The 21,654-nt window shown below is 39.7% G+C and overlaps 1 protein-coding gene across 8 annotated transcripts in view; it reads right to left on the minus strand.

Annotated features, from left to right (window-relative positions):
* adgrl3.1 (adhesion G protein-coupled receptor L3.1) overlaps positions 1 to 21,654 on the minus strand; it is a 573,597-nt gene that overhangs the window by 112,966 nt on the left and 438,977 nt on the right. For all 8 annotated transcript variants that reach the window (XM_059974620.1, XM_059974623.1, XM_059974622.1 and 5 more), the window contains 4 exons: positions 21,383 to 21,568; positions 10,205 to 10,388; positions 5,978 to 6,100; positions 1,926 to 2,131 (listed from right to left, as the gene is read on the minus strand). In XM_059974620.1, the coding sequence (XP_059830603.1) occupies positions 1,926 to 2,131; positions 5,978 to 6,100; positions 10,205 to 10,388; positions 21,383 to 21,568 (699 nt within the window). The remainder of the gene's footprint in view (positions 1 to 1,925; positions 2,132 to 5,977; positions 6,101 to 10,204; positions 10,389 to 21,382; positions 21,569 to 21,654) is intronic.

The following is a 21,654-nucleotide window of genomic DNA, read 5'->3' on the forward strand; positions in this document are numbered from 1 at the left end:
GCTGAGGGGTCTGTGGTGAAAAGGACAAGCAGCTACAACTTCCTGAGCATCAGCTCTCACAGGTTCTGTCCTGGGCTCAACACACCCAAGCGATCAATGGGAAAGTACAGCAGCGGCTCTATGCGGGGAGTTGAAAAGATTTGGTTTGTCACCAAAACCTCTTATAATTTTCTGTAGCTCTACAGTGTTGGCGCATGGCCTAGTGGGCAAGGCCACTAGTGGGTAACCTGAAGGTCACTGGTTCGAGCCTCAGCTGAGGCAGCGTGTTTGTGTCCTTGAGCAAGGCACTTAACAACACATTGCTCTGTGACGACACCGGTGCCAAGCTGCATGGGTCCTAGTGCCCTTCCCTTGGACAACATCGGTGGCGTGGAGAGGGGAAGGCCTGCAGCTTGGGCAACTGCCGGTCTCCCATACAACCCTGCCCAGGCCTGCGCCCTGGAAACTCCAGGCGGAGATCCATGGTCTCTCAAGACCGACGGATGCCACCACCACAGTAGAGAGCATTCTGGTTGGGTTCATCACACCCTGGTATAGAGTCTCCAATGCACAGAAATACGGCAGACGGATGTCGATTCAGCAACCTCTATCATGGGCACGACCCTCTCCATAATCGAGAATATCATACAAGAGGCAGCACCTCAGGAAAGCTGTATTCATTATCAAGGATTCTCATTATCTGGGACATGCCTTCTTCTGATTCCTACAGTCAGGGCAGAGATACAGGAGCCTGAAGACTCACAATCAACAAGTCAGTAACATCAGTCTCCTCTGCCCGATTTCTGAGTGGTTCATCAACACTACCTCAACATTTCTTTTTTTTCGCACTATTAATAATGTAATTTATAGTCATTTAATGTCCTTACACTGTGTGGCTACAAAAAAAATAGCAAACTTCATGTCATATACAGCAGTGATTTTTAAAAAACCTAACTCTGTTTCTGATCCACAATTTTATGAACTTCTGTCAGATTTTCCTTAGTCTCCACAGCTCCAGAGAAAACAACACTCATTTATCTGTGTAGCACATGCTCTATAATCCAGACAGCATCCCGGTAATATTCTTTGGAATATTCCAAAAGGGTCAAATCATTAAACTTAATGACTAAATGAATTATCTTCAAGCTGAAAAGAAAATACTGCTGAATATGATAAAAAAAACATGATCTCACTGGGAGAGACAAATTTTAAGCAACATTAATTGATCTGAAGAAATCAGATAAAAACAACTTCCAAGCACATAGACGTATGGACAATTCAACAAAGACACATGGACAACTGAGAACCCAGATACTGAGCAGTTCTGCTGCTGAATCCTGATGAAGGGTCACAGCCCAAAGCGTCAACTACTTATTCATTTCCATTAATGTTGCCTGACCTGCTGAGTTCCTCCCGCATTTTGTGTGTGTAATTCAGAACCCTGTTTGAACACCTATTGGTCCTTTACAATAATACAGACATGGCCTGACATCTGGCCAACTCTCTGCAGGGACCCTAATAACAACTTACTTTAACCAATGATAGTGATTCCTGTATAGTCAAAACCTCTCGAGTGGTTGACAGTACAAAAAGACGAGATCAGATTTGTAGATATTTTCAATAGCTTTAAATACTTCTACCAAATAAGCACAACAGATCCTCATCTACCCTGTTGCTCTTCCTCACCGGTTGCATTCCTCGTTCATGTCAGACAACGGGTAATGAATTGAAGTCAAACTGATACAAGGTGGAAGTAACAAAATTTACTGACAACCTTCTGTCTCTCAGTTAAAAAAAACTGCTGATTATTCAAACAGTGTGCAAAAGGATCCGCTGCTGGTTGACTGGTTTAAACTGCAGCCAGGGTCTCGAGTGTAGGAAGATATTGACTCAGACAGTCGAAGAAGGCACCCACAAACACTGAGTTGATTTATACACACACTCACATCGATGTGTTTTAAGGTGAAAATGACAGGTGCTGCCAAATAGATCCGGTTGCTTTCCTTGTTTATTGCTGCAGAGATGACCTGAGAATTGACTATAACCGTGTGATTGGTTGACATCGCTTCACTTCCTTGTTTGAAACTGGCATTCTCTGTAGAAAGGTAACTTCCCAGGTTATTGTAGAGGACGAAAACCAATCTTATTTCACCTGCAATAAGGAGATAATCCATTTGTTACTGATGTTTGAAAAGAATGGGAAGTGTAGTAATTATACAAAACCAGATGCTCTTAACTCTATTCTTCAAAGTTATTTTACTATAGTCACTGCAGCATTTCTTCTTTCACTAATTCAGATTGGACCATTTTGCTGCTTTGCACCTTGATGTTTTTATCATCGCATCTGTATTCATCATTTACTCTATTCATGCAAACAAGGAATTTCATTGCACCCTGGTGTACATATGTGACTACAAACTGCAGTTGGCCCTCCTTATCTGTGGGGATAGGTTCTGGGACCACCCACAGATACTAAAAAACAGATGCTCAAGTCACTTATATAAACATATAACCTATACACATCCTCCTGTATACTTTAAATCATCTCTAGATTACTTATAATACCTAATACAATGTAAATGCTATGCAGATTATTGTCATACTGTACTGTTTAGGGAATAATGACACGAAAAAAAAAGTCTGTACATGTTCAGTACAGCCACAACCATCGTAGCTCTTCTGGGAATGCCAAAGCTGCATCGTCATCAGCCGATCCAGATTCTCCCGTGATCTTTAAGTTCTTGAGGCTGTAGCGCTTTACATAGCTAGCCATCCATCCCTTACTAGCCTCAAACTCCTTCCTCTCACTCACAACACAAGTAGCGAACAAGCAATGAGTGCTGGAGAGAGACTGAGGATCTGTGAAATGGCGGGAGGCTACAGCAGGGTATGCCTACACATCACTTCATTCGCGTGGATTCGGCGTAGTGCTTGGTGCATGGCAAATTCAAGTTTTCCATGCGGATTCAACCAACCGCGGATCGGGAAAACCCAGAAGTTCTCTCTACAGCACTCGTTGTTTCAGCAATGTTCGCCTCACATCTCATTCAGCTGTTTCTGTGAAATAATGGCTCCTAAAAAACAATTGAGTGGTCAAAGCAATTCCTCAAAGGCTAAGAGGGAGCATAAAGTGCTATCTCTCGCCGAGAAAGAAGAAATCTTAGACCTTTTGAAAAGTGGCATGTCGCTTGTCGAAGTGGTCCTCAGACCTCAACCTCCACAGATCCTGACTTTAGTATTATTGAGCCTCCCCCAAAGCGTCCTTATTCCCTAAACAGTACAGTGTAACAACTATTTACATAACATTTCCATTATATTAGGTATTATAAGTACTGTAATCTAGAGATGATTAAAAGTATTACTTGTCTGAGCATTGTTTGCCTCATGTCTTGTTTGTTTGCCTCATGTCTTGTTTGTTCGCTACTCGTGTTGTGAGCGAGAGGAAGGAGTTTGAGGCTAGTAAGGGATGCTGGCTAGCTGTGTAAAGCGCTACAGCCTCAAGAACTTAAAGATCACGGGAGAATCGGGATCGGCTGATGCCGAGGCAGCATCAACGTTCCCAGAAGAGCTACGATGGTTGCATCTGTACTGAACCTGTACAGACTTTTTTTTCATGTCATTATTCCCTAAACAATACAGTGTAAAAACTACTTGCATAGCATTTACATTGTATTAGGTATTATAAGTGATCTAGAGATGATTTAAAGTATACGGGAGGACGTACGTATGCTATATGCAAATACTACACCATTTTATATAAGGGACTTGAGCATCCTTGCTTTTTGGTATCTGTGGGGGGTCCCTGAACCAATCCCCCACAGATAAGGGGGGCTGACTGTACAGACAGAATAATAGTAAAATGAAAACTGGAAACACTGGAAACACTCAGCAGGTCAGGCAGCATCTGTGGAGGGAGAAACAGAGAACTTGCTAATAACCCAAAATGTTAACTGTCTTCCTGACCTGCTGAGTATTTACAGCACTGTTGTTTCTACTTCAGATTTCAAGCATCTTCACTTTGTCTGCCTTTCAAAGGTTTTCTGAAAGACTAGATAGAGGAAGGGTGTTTTGATCCTTCAAATGCTTAAGTTTCAGGAACACTAAAATCTTCTTTAAAGTCAATTATTAAAAGTTGCATATTAGTGCTGCGTTAATTGAAACTGCATAATGGAAAGCTTGGTAAAGTCAACTCTGTGAAATACACTCAAAAGCATCCATCAGCCAGAATGACAAAAGTGATAACACCACATTCGTAATTGTCACTCGTGAGCAAGACTGATACAATATTTGTCCTCGGCCACATGCACTTATTACTTTCACGGGCAACATAACAGCAGCCATCCTTTGAGTGCCACAGGATACTTTTAGTGTTAATTAAAACTGCCTAATTGCAATCCTTCAGTTCACTGAAAAAAAACACTCAACAAAAACAATGGGAGGCCCTGTCATCTTTGGCATTTCTGATATTCCATTTGACAACCTGCGGAAATTTAAAATAAGTAGCTCCAACTGTGAAAGGGGCTTTAGAAATCAAACCCTAATTTGAAGCACCTGCATATAGATTTTATTTCTATTTGGAAATAGTCCATTACATTTTTTAAAAATATAATAATAGTAGCTGCATATTTTTGGTTAGCGCCAAGGCAGATAGAGAAGTTATAAATTTTCTTTGGGCTGTATCTACATATTCAGCATGTTGGAAAGGTTTCCTGCTTCTTGTAAAGCCATCTGATTTTCATTCCACTAAAATTACTGGAATAAAACCGTAGGTTCTGTAACAGCCAGACAATCTCCTCCAGCAACATAATGAACAGTTAAGTGAAAGCAAAGATCTGTACCGGGCCTCATGTTTATTGCTAAAATAATTCAATGAAAATTAACCACAAAAAAAGCTATTAAGATCTTATTAAAGACCAATTATGAGAAGCCTGTTGTTTTGTTCAGGGTACTGATAGAATAAATGAGCGGTTTGCTGTCAGGCTTGTGAATCTGACACTGGACAGCACTACAAAATAATTGAGCAGCAAATAGTGTCTGAAGTAATCGACATATCAAAAAGCTCCAATGAGATCACAAAAAATGCTGCAGGTAATTCAAAGGGAAATATTCCAATAAACTGAAATTGCTGTTTTTAATATGATCACCTTACAAACTTTAATTATAAGGTGAAGAAAATGCATTAATAAATTAGCTGCATAGCATATTAGACAAGCAATGTACTTACAGCTTTTGCAAATCTGATAGAATTTCATAACATCATTTTTCAACAAATAAATAACTTTTTTAAAGTTAATCCAGGGTTGTTGGAGGCAATGGCTCCACATTAAATTATTATTATTATTGTGAATATTTTTTAAAATCCTTGTTTTCCTCTGGTGTTGGACTCAACATGTCCTGATTTAAATTATTAAAATTCATCCACACCCTTCACAGCTTGCTTCAGAGAACGTTCCCAAGGAAAGGCATCTCATTGCAATGCAAGTCTTGGGTTTGATGCCATAAATTAAATCATCACTGGTGCAAGAAGCCCAATGCAAGGCTAAACCCTTGGAATCTCTTGGTGACACCTGGAATAGCAATGTCGTTCTGCCTCTAACACAATTCTTTGCACCCTGCCTCACGCTCAGTTAACTTGGTGACTGGCTGCAATGATGAGGACCCTGGTCACTCAAATAGAGTCATGGGGTCCTCAAGAGAAACATGCCCTTTTGTGCACTACGTATGCCTGGACCATCAATCATATACCTTCACTTATCCTGTTTTAATCCCACTTTTTTTTCTGTTACTTCCACAGTTTTATCAGTTTCACCCACATTCGACTACTCAGATACCACACAAATTCATAACTGAACAGGGATTTCTGTAACCGAGAGGCAACAGATATACCAGCTACACCACTGTGCTGCAAATGCGTTACATTTTTCCACTACCGTTCAGTCCCACTTTGGCACATTAAGGATCTCCAATCCCGACTGTCACGCTTCAAGCTGAGACTCACCATTGCGGCCATTCTTTTTCAGAGTACTTGCAGAAAGCTGGATGGAATTCCCATTTAGTCCATTTTGTGGAAATTGCAAATCTTCTAATGATCCGTCGGTGCTCAATCGGGCAACCTCCAGCACTGAATTCCCAAGAGAGCACAAGACATGCAATCAGTTGATCAGTCTTGAAGCAGGTAAGTACTTTCCCCATCAATCACACAATCATGTATTTGCCCAATCTGATCAACGAGAGGGGTCAGGAACATCTCAGTGAAAGGAGCATGTATTTTCTAATCCTGGCTGGTTTCTGAAGTGCTGAACATAGGATGTCATAAAACAGAAAGATCATTTAATCCAATACCTCCTCCATACTTCCCTAGCCAATTCTATCAGCATAACCCACTAATCTCTTCTACCTAATCTCATTTCCTGCTAATACATCTGCACTGTTCACCTCAAATCGAATCTATGCAGTGGGTGGTTAGGTATCGCACTGCTACAGGGTAATCGTGGAAACTGATTCAATTTTGGTGTTCAAATGGCAGCTGGGTAAATATCTGAAAGGAAAACGTTTTCAAGGCTATGGGGAGATGTCATAGGACTAAATGGATTGCAGCTAAATGGGGCTAGTATGAACTCACTGGGCTGAATGCTTCCTCTCATGCCATGATTCTCTAACATAGTGGAAGATGAGAGATTCAAGTTTTACAGTCTTGTCACTCTCAAACATATCACTTTGCTCATGTGTGGTATAATTTCAAAAGCTGGCTAACATGATTTTCATCTAGTTGATCATAGGTGTCATTGCTTAAGCAATGTAGGGCAGTGTAACCACAGGGAGCCTGCAGAAAACACATTATAAATTGCTTACAATGAGAATGCAAGGCAATGTAAATGTTTCTACTAATGTGACTGAACAAAGCTATTGAAAAGTGTTTTTTTTTAACCAATAAATTCAATGATCCGGAGCATCAAGCAAGCTAATCACACTTGCTGCACCAAGTACCATCCCAACACAGATCCCCCAGTATCAACTTGCAAACATTGTTGCTCTGATCACAGAATGATGCAGGTTTTTGCACGAGGGAATGCACCAAATGTGTGGGTCAGGACACATTCTGACAGCAGACAAAGCCATGCTTGAAGCTTTGCTGGCTGTCATATTGACAATTACTCTGAATGTCTCCTAAGATTCTTGACACTTAGAAAGATAGAAAAACTACTGGAATTCAAGGGAAAAATAAAATTATTTAAATTGATTAAGAAATAATTAAAATTCTTATTCAGAAATGGAAAAAATTGAATAAATTTACTTGGTGCAGATTCAAGGGACTAATTACTCTGTTTCATATGTTAAGTTCAAGCCTCATTACTTTTTAAGTTTGAGTCACTAGTCAAACTTTTCTGCAACTCTAACAATTCAGATAAATCCACATAAAAGTCTCTAATAGCTATATGATTGTATTCTTTGACTATTGATTAAATATATGCTCAGATTCTTTATCAGACCTGTTAACTATATTTCTCTCTCCTCAGGTGCTTCCTGATCTGTTAAGTGTCACCAGTGTTCTCCCATTTTATTTCAGATTTCCATTACCAAAAGGAGACTGCAAATGCTAGAATCTGGAGCAAAAAAAAACTAACTGCCAGAGGAATTCATTGGGTTGAGCAACATCTCTGGAGGTAGAGAAATAGCCCCTTCATGTTCAAGTCTCATTGTCATTCAACCATACACATAAATACAGCTGAACGAAATAGCATTTCTCCAGGGCCAACGTGAGAAAGACAGTACCAACAGTACACAGTGTATAAGTATAGTTACGATAGCAGAAAAAAAAGTTTAAAAAATATATAGTCAAGTCCCTGAATGGCATGGCTGATGGTTCACAGAAAGTTGTCCTGGCCCAGCTTGTCTTTCACCAAGTAAACACTGGAGGGCTGCACCAAGAGGAGCAAGTTGCCCCCGACTCAGTATGTATTCCAGTGCTGACAGAGGCCTCTGCTCTCTCCCACACCACCTCCTGCATCCCCTATCCAGGGCAGCTGCATCAGGCGACACTGCGACATGAGGGCCTGGTCCACTCAGCAGTCAAGGCAGAGCAAAGCAGCTCTCCCGCCATTGGTCTCAGCAATGAACCAGTGAACCAGGAGCAGCATTCTACAGTTCAAATGTCCAACAGGGTCTTACAATCACAATAAAACTCCCAAGACAATCATATGCACTGTTTGTTAGACCACCTCCGCACAACAATGGTATGGAACAAGTCCAGGCAACAGGACGGTATGCATTAAGGCCAGCTCCATTGCTATCGGGCAACTCACTAATGGGACAGACCTGCTGCATTTGATGCTGTTAATATCCATCAGTGTTTTGCAATGAAATAAACTAGGTGAAGGACAAACAATTACAACTTTGGTTGAACTCGGAGAAGCCACTGCGATCATGCGTGCTGCCATTTTACCAAAACCGTCCACTGAACAACACCAATGCTGCTTGAGCCGTTGAGTTGCCCCACAAGTCTGTTCTGACTTTAGCTGGTTAAAGAAATTGCCAGAAATGTAAAGCTGTAGCTCTGAGAAAAGATTGGCTAAATTGCAATTATTTTCTTCGGAGTAGGGAAGGCTGAAGGGAGACAATGAAGGAGTGCAAAACAGAGCGGCATATTCAACAAAAATGGGAAGCACTCAGGTCCTGCTGTAGAAGGATACGAAAGAGGGAATGGAGTAGCATGAGAGAGAAGGGAATGTTTTAACTGAGAGAGAAATGAGGATGTGGAGCTCACCACCTGAAAGTGTGGTGGAGGCAGAAACCCTCATCACATTAAAACTTAGAACATTTGAGGTCTGTCAGCCAGTCCTCATTGGAATATCAGAAGTGGAGGGAATTCATCTCAGTTACTTCAGGGATCTGTCCTGGGCCCAGCACACAAGAGCAATTATGAAGAGAGTATGGCAGTGCTCCTACAAAGTTTGTACTTCCTTAGGAGTTTTCAGACTCAGCATAACTTTTAAAACTTAGATGTATGGTGGACAGCGTAGTGACCGGCTGCATCACAGCCTGGTATGAGAACACCAATGTCCTTGAACAGAAAATCCTACAAAAAGTAGTGGATATGGCCCAGTCCATTACAGGTAAAGGCTTCTCCATCATTGAGCATATCTACATGGAGCATTGTGGCAGGAAAGCAGCATCCATCATCAGGGACCCCCCCACCCCCCCCCCACCACCCAGGGTTTGCTCTCTTCTTGCTGCTGCCAACAAGAGGAAGATACAGGACCCTCAGGACTCACACCAGGTTCCGGAAAGTTATTACCCCTCTATCATCTGGCTCCTGAACCAGAGGGGATCGTTTCACTCAACTCTGCCTCATCACTGAAATGTTCCCACACTGTATGGACTCACTTCCAAAGACTCTTCCTCTCATGTTCTCAGTATTTATTGTTTATTTGTTTATTTTCATTTTTTGTGTTTGCTTAGTTTGTTTCTGTTGCACATTGCTCAAATGCCCATTTGGTGCAGTCTTTCCTTGATTCTATCAAGTTATTATTCTATTATGAATTTAAGGAGCATGCCTGCAAGAAACAAATCTCAGGGTTGTATATGGTCTCATATATGTATTTTGATATTAACTTTACTTTGAACTTTGAACAGGCCCTTTGTCCAACCACGTTGTGCTGAACTAATTAAGCTAATGACACCTAATTAAACTGACTCGCTTCTGCCTGCAAGTGCTTCTTTTCCTCCAGTCTCTGCATATTCATGTGTTTATTTTAAAGTCTCTTAAGTACCTCTATCAGATCTGCCTCCACCACCACTGCTGGCAGTGCATCCCAGGTTCTCACCACTCTGTGTAACAACTCTACAGTACACACCTACTTTGAAACTTTCCCTGTCTTATCTTAAATGTGTGCGCTCTAGATTTAGACTTTTCAACCCTGGGGAAAAGATACTGGATGTCTAGTCTATCATAATTTTATAAACTTTTATCAGGTCTCCTTCTCAGCCACTGCTATTCCAGAGAAAACTACCCTAGTTGCTTCATGCAGTACAAGACTGTTTAAAGAGCTGTCACCTGAAGGGTTATAGTCCCAGCAGAGGAAGATGAGGTCTGGCTGTGCAAATAACTTCTACAACCATTGAAAATATAGTGGGCAGAATGGGCCAGTAAGTTTCTCTTTGTAATTACCTCAAGTAAATTCTATTACCAAACATATGTTTTAAATATCTAATTGAAGGTACTCACATATATTTTCTGTGTTTTCTCGCACTATGTCTGTCTTGAGTAGGTTGTCGGCAAGGACAAAGGCTCCCTGCTCCACAGTGTCAAGTAACATGGTAGCTGCTCGCAGCTGATCATTGGTCATCAGGTCTTTCCAAGCATCCAGAGCTTGTGGTTGTAGGAGGTTGTTGACTGTTGCCACCATGGCCTACAGATCAAGAGAAAGAGTGATACACGGCTTTACAACCCATTTCAGGGCAGATGTGAATTCAGGTAAACATAACTGTACACCCATGGAAGGTATGGAGTGAAAGACAAATGGGGCCCTACAGAGATGAGAAGGTAATCATTGCTACTCTCGACTGCCTCTCATGCCTGTAACACAGCCTGAAAGCAACATTGTATTTTAGAACAATGCATCAGAGATAATGGTCTTTTTATGCAGGTTGAGTTAAGACACATGCACAGAGGACTGCACGCATGAATCCAGGTTTTATAATGTTTACAGTCAATAAACACTAACGGATTGAATATAGTTTTTTATAGTTTTTTTTGTGTTGAGTGTTTGCGATAAAAGACAACTGTTAATCTGAATTAGATTCAGCAGGCTAACAGAAAGGAAGATTGCTTTGTTTTTCTTCAAGGTAAGAAGCTATTGCTTTGGTAATCATGGTGCAGAGGGGCTGGCTGGACTGTTGATATTTGTTGTGGAGCAATATGACGTTTCCATTAAATAAAGCCATTACATTCTAAGGACGGAGTGATACATTGTCAGCATTTTAATAGCATTTCAGTTTCCTTTAGTGAAGGGCATATCAAACGCAAGTCAAAAATGTGATACTAACAGAATAGAAAATAACAGTTGAGCATCTTAATAAGCAGAAATAGCTCAATTTTCTTATCAGTCAGATTTCACAATGGAAACGTAATATTTCTCTGCACATTATATTCAAGAGTATACTGACAGCCATTCCCTCAAACCCTATGTGCATCATACTTTTCTGGATTTGAAAATATATTCAGGCCCATGTGTCTTGAACACTTTCCAACTGCCCCTTTTTATTTGTGATGTTTCATGTCAACACAGATGTAAAAAATGATCCAAATGTTTTGGTAAAATTTTGAATGAAGTGGCTTATTGATGAAAAATGAACGGAACTGTTTATTAAACATTTTCTCACCATGATGTAATACAAATGATAAATGAGCTGAAATAAAACATTCCAAATGAGTAATCTTACTTTAATTCAAATTAACACTGGATAATGTTGTTGTTTTACACAGTAAGTGGACAAAGGTAGACACCAAAACAATGTAAACACTGGAGTGGATAACTGAGATTTTAAGCACTGATGTAATTCAGGAGAGAGTCAGGTGGTATAGGAAAGGATCTATTGGGCTCAGGGACAATGTGGATGAAAAGGCATCTCTAAAGGGTGGAGCTGGAAGCATAGAATGTGCTGGAAGCCACTGTTTGGAGGTTATCCGGTGGTCACTGCGGGAACTTGGGTAGAGCAGCTCGTGGTTCATACACTGAAGTGCCACAAAGGGCATTCTGAAGATGACCAGAAAATTTGCTATCAGTTGAGTCAATGAACTGGTCAGAATTGGCCAGGATATCACTTGTTTCGCCTTCTAGAAAGTGCAGCGTGATCTTCAGTATGTGGGAAAACAGGTGGAGTATTCTGTACTGTGTTTACTAAAGGAAGGCATCTACAATGAGATTAGGGATTTCTTTTTGAATTGTAACCCGAGTTTCTGGAGTGGAAGTTGAAACAGCAATCTGGTAACTCACCACTGAGCTACAACTAATATCTCAGTTTGAGGATGTGTGTCTGTGCCATGATCAAACAATTTTAGTCTCAGATTCTCCACCTTGCCTTGGTAGTGCCTGGGGAGATTTACAGGCCAATGCAGATATTGTTGCACAGATACGGCAATTACTTGAGGTCACAATTAAGCTAGTCAAAATTGATTTCACTATAAACTTTATTCAAGTTGATTAAAAACAAATTAGGAGGAAAAATCTGAAAATGGCTTTATTCCATTCCCATCTCATCTCAAAACTGTCACAATAAAGTGAAATGTTTTGCACCCAAATTCTCTGTTGGAAGATCAGTTGCTTGAAATTTACTAACAATTGTAATCCACAAAAACTAATTAATTCAGAATAAATTATTATATGCTACATTAATGGTTGCTTCATTAACACTACTCTCAAGTGACCACTGGACACCATCGCCCCAAATGACAATTTCCCAAATGGATCACACCACTGCCCCCTCCAGTTTTCCAAATGCACCTTTTGCTTTTAGTTCTGAAACCCCCAAACCCTTTTTGACTGACCTACTTTCTTTTCACTAAATATGATAAGAAAGTGTCAGTAACATGAGTGAGAAACACAGGGGGGAAGAAAGGTAGCAGATATACATGACTAGAGACACTCATAAACACTGTGAAATTGAAGCAAGGAGAAGACGACATGTCCAGGAGGAGTATTTGCAAATGTCGCCAACTTCAATTTTAAAAGAACCCTTTCCTTTCAGCTTGAGGTAAAAGGGTTCTTGATGTTTTCCCAGACATGGCATTTTAGTTTAATGTATCATGGTACAAGCAAGCAAACAGTCGTTGACTGGAATGCCATCTCCGGCTGCTCCCAAAAGGTTCCACCTGTGATGCAGAGTAACAACTCCTCAAATTCCACAAATAAGTTGGTTAGGTGACAATATGGTAGCATGGAGGTTAAGCAAAGCAAAGGTCACATTGATACTGCTAGTTAGCTCAGAAGAAGAGACACAAGGTGATGAACAAAAAGACCTTTAAATTTGGGACATGTCAGCGGTTAAGAAGCAAAAAAAAAAATGGGGTCAGGAATAAACTACGGGAAAATCATTCAATTACTGTTACAAAAGAGAATTTGTTTAGAGGAAGTAGGCTATACATTTGGATTACCGGTTGAGAATTTCTATCTTCATTTAATTTACATTTCATCATAACCAGTAGTTTCAGAGACTAGGGACATCCATTCATTGCTTGTGGGTCTGATGGAGCACTTTTCACTTGGTGGAGGTTCAGCTACTCTGTAAACTGTCCAGTTCAGCCTCTCTCTCTTTCTGGCCTGTACCCCACATGTCTAAGCCAAATCATCTATAGCCCATGATCTGGACCTGGACAGCTCCCAGTTAGAGCCATGCCAGCCCACATTCTCTCCACATCCAGAGCTTTCTGTATTTGGTAGACTTCAATGAGCTTCACCCCCCACCCCCCATACTTCCGAACTCCATCAAGTACCTGCCAAGAACCATTGAACATTCCTACATGTTGAGCCCTTCATTCCGCTGATAATTTTAGCGAACCTCCTCTGGACCCTCTCCAGGGCCAGCACATTGTTCCTTAGATACGGGGCCTAAAATTGCTAACAATATTCCAGAAGGTCTCCCTGGAGTAGACCCTAAGTAAAATCATCAGAGAAACAGGGCTAAATTATTCCCTTATGAAGCTGGCTCCTTGTCCTCGTCAATGCCTGCATTTGACTACCTCACTGTGAAAAACAGCTCAGGAGAAATCATGAATACTGGTATTTGTGTTGCAGCCTGAGCTTATCCAAAGAGACTACATACAATTAACCTTTTAATATTAAAGAAATTACAGCCAATTCGTGTGCAAATAAAGAATGTAAGGTAATTTCCCTACAGGTACCGCACCATAAAAAATTCATTTTCGCACCAATTTTCACACATAAAAAAGTCATGCTTTGCAAATGGTGCCTAGTAACAGCACGTTACTACAATGAGAAACTGCACATGGTGACAGTTGGGCTGCTGTGAATGAGCATTTTTTTTTGGCTTCTGTAATAGCTCCTGGTGTGGGAGTGCAGCCATTACCAAGGGCAGTGACATGCAGAGAAAGGACTGCTTAAGAAAAGAAAACAAACACCTTCTGTCTAATTCTATGAGCCTACTAACACAGCAACAAAATTAAGGCAGATAATTTAAGCAGACAATAAGCCTCAGAGGAACATAGAGCTCAGAAGCAATGCCACTGTATAAATGGGTTCTTGAACAGTGAAATGACTGGATAGAATAAAGCCATGACTAGGTTTACCTTAACGTAGGCTCTGCAAGATTGCTCTCGTCTCTGAAGCTGAATCCAGAGAGCCAGCATTAACAATGAAACACAGAATATTGGAAAATTATTGGCATAAGAACACATGACAAGAATCAAAAACACCCGTTTCAAAACAAGAACTGAACAGTCAACAGTAAAGATTTGATCGTGAAAACCAGATGCTAGGTATTTTCTGTCCTGCTTTTTTTTTAAATTGTGCACGCCAGGTATTCACTTTACCATTCAAGGGCGATGACAAGTACTGTACATTTAGACTGCTTTCACAGCCTATACTTAAATCTCTTGAGAAAACCACATATGCCCTCAGTTTCATCTCTGCACTTCATCACTATCTTCTGTAATGTTTTCTGCAGGTTTCACAGTCCATTATAGGAAGATATTTCTAACGGTCCTGGGTTATTTCAATCTGCACTGATAGATTATTTCCTTCTGAGTGACTGAACCCATTACAAAATGAGACTCAAGATTTCAGGCAAATTGCACCTGTTATTTAAATATTTTTAGTGCCTTTACGTAATAGTATTAGTAAGATAGGAAAGTCAATACTCAGTATATTTGTACACTGAAGTGCACTTAGTGAAATCTGAAGATTTTAACATATTTAATATATATTATTCTTAATAATCTGCATTCTACATATCTGGCAATCAGCAGATATCACAATGGCTCAGAGTTGTCACATCAGTTCTGGAAGGCAAATATTTTAAACACAGAATACAGGTACTAGTATACCCTTTTTAAACCTTTCATATCATTATATCACATACAATGCAAACAACCAAACATTTTTAGCAGATTTGCTGGCACTCTAATGTTTACATTTATGTTTTCTTTGAGATAGTTTGGAATGTTTGAACAAAAAAGCCCATTAATTGCAGAATGTGCAGCACAATGAATTCACATACTCCTCCTCTTTCCTGCTATGTGACCTGAACAAATGTCAGATTAAACAGCGTCGGAGTGCTCACAACTGAAAGAGAACTTTCAAAATTCACAGCCCCCTATTTCTGGTGCACAATAGGATTCTTCAGTTATTGGAGTCTTTGGCTTGCCATGAGGCAGAGAGAGAGAGAGAGAGAGAGAGAGAGAGAGAGAGAGAGCAAACGAGAGACAGACAAAAACATAGATGAATGCATCACCCTAAATGGGAATGGACACATTATGTTGCATTAATTCAGAAGAAAACAAAAAGCATTTTTTTAAATCAATATTAAATCTACTGCCCTGAAGCAATTATTACTACTGCAGATGATTATGATCCAAGTTACTCAAGGAGTTTGCTTTTTGGCATATTTTGTATGCAATGTTGTTAATCGTTTTTTAAATTCATAAACAAAAGCTGTCATATTTCTCAAGGACGAAACGCTGAATGCTGCAAGGATATTTCCAAGCTGGTTTTTTAGCACAGAAATTCAGATTCCTGTTTTGCCGTGAATTTCACTTCTCTGGAAATTAAGTTAGTTTGTATTGACATCATCTTTCATTTAGCAATCCAACAGATTTCTCTAGAGACTGGTCAAATCAAAGCAGCTGGTACAATTTTTTCACCTGCAGCTTAAAGATTAAATGTGAAAGGATACTGCGAAAAGTACATATGTAAAAGACATAGAGGATACCAAAAGGAGCTGTAACTGGTTTCTCACAAACTCTTATTCAGGCTCGTCATAACAGGGCTAATTCCTTGCCTTACAGCTAGTACACAGCTCGCTCCAGATTTTTGTACATTTAAATTAGAACTATTTAAATTTTCCTCCTCAACTAACCATTTTTTTGTATTCATCTAAAATGGACTTGGTAACTGCAATGACAGGAGACTGAGGGACTCTGTTATAAGACACCCATTGCAAGGAGATTATGAAGTCTCAAACATAGCCGTATAGGATAAAATTGTGATCCAATTAATACACTAAGCAAGAGACACCATTCTCTATAAGCTCCATGTGGCTAGTTGCAAAGGTTTACTCCAATGAACAGTCAAAGTAAGTCCAGTGTTCCTTTGAAGACTCCCTGCAGATTTTTGTTTTAAAAATGTTGGTTAGCCAGAAGTGTTACTTCATATCACTGACAATGTGCTGCTCATTTGCAAACTTGCTGATTCGTAGTCACTGCAGTGGCAAATTGGCATTAGCTGCAGGTCAAAGCTGTGGTTCAGGTACTCTGATCTCCCAAAACATCTCAACACAAATACTAGCATATTCCAGTAACCTAGCTGAAGCTACTGAGATAAGCACCCACATACACTTTCCACTGAGTCCCTTTGCTCACTGCTCACATGAGCCTTCGCACCTCCCTCCAATAAGATTCTATAATTGTCTACCTCTTATTGTCTCCACTTTTCAGCTCCCAGCCTCTGTCACTGTTACCACTCTTCTCTCCCCCATATGTTTATCACTGTCCCTTACCTAGGTACTATCAGTTTCCAGCTCTAGTTAACACCCTTCTCTTCACTTCTTCGTACTGGCCATCTCCCCCTCTACCCTTTCAGTCCAGATGAAGGGAGTCCATGACCTGAAATGCCAACGATCTATTTCCCTCCAAAAATGCTCCTGAGATTCTCCAGTGTCTTGCTTGTTATTCCAGACTCCAGCATATGCTGTCCCATGTCACTCCACATTCAGGAGTGTGGTAGTTTGTGTCAGGAATTATGGGAGAAGCAGTATGTTCTTTCTGCCCCTGGTAAACAGGTCACCGCACTGGTACCACAAGGCAGTGATAACATGGACGCTTAAAATAAAAGACAGCTTCAACAACCACGGGCATCGCATGTCCCAGCAGTTTGTTGCAGGCAGTATTCAACCATAATAAACTGAATTCTGAAGAGAATTTCTTCTTCAGCTGTTCTACAAAGATATCCAAAACTGCGATGCTTGTTAATGAGATACCTGTGGACCAAGGAATCCACTTGTAGAAAGACCTTAGTGATCCAGTTCATAAGATACAAAGAGTCTGTATGACGGTACAACATGCAATCAGGAAAGCTAACAAAAAAATATCATTTATTTCTAGGGGAACTGAATACAAAAGAAGGAAGCTTATGTCAGAAAGGGTGCTCACAGGAAAAAATCTGGAGTACAAGGTACATGACTAACTCTACTCAAGGAAAGTTGCTAATAGATTGGATGGCATTCAAGAAAGACTTTCTAGACAAACACGTGGAATGGGTGGGTTACCTTATGAGGACATTTGGATGGGCAAAACTTGCATATTTTGAACTTCAGAGTATGAGAAATGACCAAAATACACAAGATCCTGATGGGTCTTTACAGGGTTAGCACAGTAAAGATGTTTGCTCTTGTGGGAGAACCTAGACTAAAAAGTCACTATTTAAAAATAAGGAATCATTTCATTTTGAACAGAGATAAAAGTGAATGACTTTTTCTCTTGGAAGATTCAGAGTCTCTAAAACTCTCTTTCCTATCCTCTGTAAATGCTTTTAAATTAGACGTGTATACACAGTAGATAATCGAAGTGATAAAGCGATCACAGACCTGAGTTTACAATTTGATCGGCCATGACCTTATTCAATGGTGGATGACCTCAGCTCCTAACTTGTATGCAAGTTCTCCTCCTGGTACTAGTTAAACGACCGCAGTAACAGAATGTTAAAGCAAAACATCACGTTTAAGCATCCTCTAATTTTTAATTTGGAATTTAATGTGTCATTTTCTCTGATCAATTGCCTCATTATACACCAATCTTATACCTGTTACATTTTTCTGTAGCTCTAATCTAACAACTATTACTAATTAAAAAACCAAAAATTTTATTGCCTCATGATATAAGTTTGAAAGCTTTGTCTGAGTCATACAGGTGAACACTGATTCTCTGTTGATTGAAATGTAATGGAGCTTCTTTTCATACTTAAGATTAATAATGTTATAAACCAAAAATTATATAAAGTTATATTTAATATTTTAGTTATATTTTATATTAAATATAAAATTAAGATCTTATAGTCATAAAAGCATTAAAATGATTTTTAGTTCTTAAATAGTGAAAGATCAATTGGAACCTCTGCTGTGTTTTGGATATAAACAGTATTTTAAGTAAATACCTGGTGCCCTCTTTCTGGCCAGTTATACCTTAGTCAAAGTATCTGAACAAATTACCAAGAGGTTAAAAGTCAGTCTTCTGTCAATAGCATAGAACACTGAAATTAAAAACACAAGGGGGAAAAAAACAACATTTTATATCCGCATGATATCAAAACTTAAATTTCCTTTCCCTGTATCAGGAACCTTTGACATTTTGAGATAAAAGTTACTCCACCAGAGGAAGTGGGAGTTTCTGAGGCATTCTTCATGCTAGTTATGTTTCAGGTAAAAGATTTTGGGATACATCCTTATTCACCTGCAACCACAGCACAGAATAGTTTTCTACAAACCCTATTATTAATGAATAATGCAAAATTCTGCAACCCCTTTTGGCTTGCACAGAGCTTATATAATGGATCACCCTGGGCAGCTCCCCAAGAATAAGATTCTAAGCCATGTTTTTGAATTTTGCTTAGCAATAAGAATGGTGTCAGCATGATGAAAATATAATTTTGTTTTAGAATAGGGAACTCTATATTAAGTTTAGAATCAGTGCTTAACTCCTCTGTCACAGAACTAACTCCCAGACATTCAGGAGGCTATACAGAGGTATTTTCTTCAGTAAAGTCCAGCAACTCCTATGTCAGTTAAACCTACCTGTTTATCCCAATGACACATAATGACTCATCAATGCAGATTCAGGAAGAAAGCAAGTTAATGTCTTCATTCAAGACTATATACTTTGCAAAGCCTCACCATCTGACAACACAATACACTGAGACTATGATGATTATATCAGCTGATTATTAAAAAATGAAGTAATGGCAACTGTTTTTAATTTTTTCCAGTAGCTTAATTTCCTTTGGAACTTTGCACAGTCTCTTCAAGTTCCTTAAAATGCTATTTTTCTGCAATCATTAGCTCATTTAGGAAGCCTACAAATATATTTTATATAAATAGATTAAGCAACAAATGTCACAGGAAATTAAACCCTTAGCAGCTATTCTGAATCAGTGATTAAAGCTGAATTTGACAATATCATCGCAGTATGATTAGTGCAAGACAACAACTCACAGCCCGATAGAACCTTCAGTAAAGCAAGACCCTCTGAGCCGCTTCACCATCAAGTAAACATCCAAATCTGAACCACTTAAGCAGTTATCAGCAGAGGGGGAAATATTTGTTCAAAATGATGGCAGTAAAGGAACATTTGACATGAACAAAGAAAGGTCAACAGAGGGAAAGGCTGGGAGAGAGAATTTCATTGCTTATGATCTGGCAGTTGAACATTTGACTGCTAATTGTGCAGTAATTAAATGCAAGGACAATCAAAGAAGCAAGAATTGGTAGGGCAGAAAACAAGAAGGTTGCAGAAGAGAAAGGGTAAAGTCACTGTTTAACTGGGAGTCAAATTTAAGGTGGCACGCCAGGATTGATGTGCAAGTGGAACTTGATCCAGGTTGCAGCATGGCAGCCATGCTTCAGATAAAGTCCAGTTTATGGTGTTGTGACTCTGAAGGATGCCACCGGAGAGACACAGCTGGGAGATACAATGTCTTTATTCGGGACACACACAAGCCGACAACCTTTAGAGTCACGAGAGAGAGAGAGAGAGAGGGGGGCTTCCCAACCCAACATTCCAGCACATTTTTATATGCCAAGAATATAATGCTTCTTTTAGTTACATGTAATCTGGATCTTCCCACCAACATTGTTGTTAGTTATCATTGTCTCTGAGCCGTAATCATGCCGACGCAGAATCTTAGGTCAATGGGGTGTTGATTGCATTCATGCCTATACAGTCAATTGGGTGTTTCCTGGTCTGCAACTTACTCTGAAATGCAGCATCAGGAAAACCCTTGTTTCAAGCTGCATTTTAAATTCATCCTACAATCCATATTCAGATCTAAAGACTGGCTGTTGTTGAATTTAATATTTGTTATATTTCATATCTCCAGAATACCCCCTAACATACAGAGCTTGGTCTGGGGGAAGACTATACTGGAGACAATAAGGTGCAAAGATTTCAGTGTAGGTGATCTGAAATACAAAATAGTCATCCTTGGGATGGTACCAACATATAGTCCAAGGTTCTGCAAATACCACACAGCTTAATACTTGTATACAATTGGTTTCAAGTTCATATCATTCCCAGTAAGGAGGGTACAGTCCATGGCTCAGGCTCAGAGGTCAAGACGAGAACTGAAAGAGGCCAATGTCTTCTTGGGAGGACATTCCTGCTCCCTGAACTTAAGAGGAGCAACCTGATCAGTTAGAAGCAGAGGCAGGGTTGAGAAAGGTTGTGGTGAGATGAAGCTAGGTGTCATCAGAGGGTGAGTGTTCACATAGGAACAGATTCTGTTTTCAGCTGATGCTGACAGGGATCACCGTGTAGCTAGAAATTAAGAGAGGGATGAGTGAATCCCGTCAAAATGGTGGAGGAATGGAATTGGAAACCACAGCAGGTGATTCTGTAGCAACGACTGAAGAGGTAGTAATAAAACAAGGTATACATCACCTCCTTCAGTTGGAAGTTGAAGGATAGAGAGGTGTTGAAGAACAATGTTTTACTCAATATGTCAAAGGTTGCAGGTAAGTCAAAGAGGATTTATTACATTTTAGAAGTCAGAGCCAATTTGTATTCAAGGAAGAATGATTTTAGGTGAGTTTAAATGGGGAATAAAAGGAACATGGAATCATTCTAAGATTCAGAATGCAATGAAAAATCACCCAGAACATTAAAAAAAAATTTAAAAGGGAAGGATAACACTTTTCATAAAAAATACAAATTAATGCAGTACATTATGTCTTCAGTAAATCTTTAGGATTTGTGCAACTTATTTATTTGGAGACATGTTTTATTCCCTAGTCACCCAACATAAGGACAACAAAGTTATGAAAAGTTAGGCAATTAGATACTGTTTAATCTCGTTTCATTTACCTAATGCTCCTTATTTTTGTAATTATTTCACCGTGAATCTGATGAAAGAAAGGAAATTGAGAAGTGAATCAAAACACAATGGTGAGATTGATTTCCTACCTTGTTAAGGCTCCGAGCAGCATTGTCTTTTCCACCTGGAGTGAGGTTACGGAGTTGCCGGTTTAGCAGATCAACTAATTGTTCCATGAGTTTTACTGAGAACAAAATATCCCCAGCATGAATCAGGTGTTTTGTCTGCTCTGCAAGTTCTCGAGCAATATTGTCAGCAGTCTCACCAGATCGAACCTGAGGATTAAAATAAATGCCTTTTGGGTTGTTTTTCCGGAGGTAGATTCTCTTTGGTGAAATATACCCTATTTTTACTTCCCATT

Source organism: Hypanus sabinus, chromosome 7 (genome assembly GCF_030144855.1).
Source record: "Hypanus sabinus isolate sHypSab1 chromosome 7, sHypSab1.hap1, whole genome shotgun sequence".
In the NCBI taxonomy this organism is placed as follows: domain Eukaryota; kingdom Metazoa; phylum Chordata; class Chondrichthyes; order Myliobatiformes; family Dasyatidae; genus Hypanus; species Hypanus sabinus.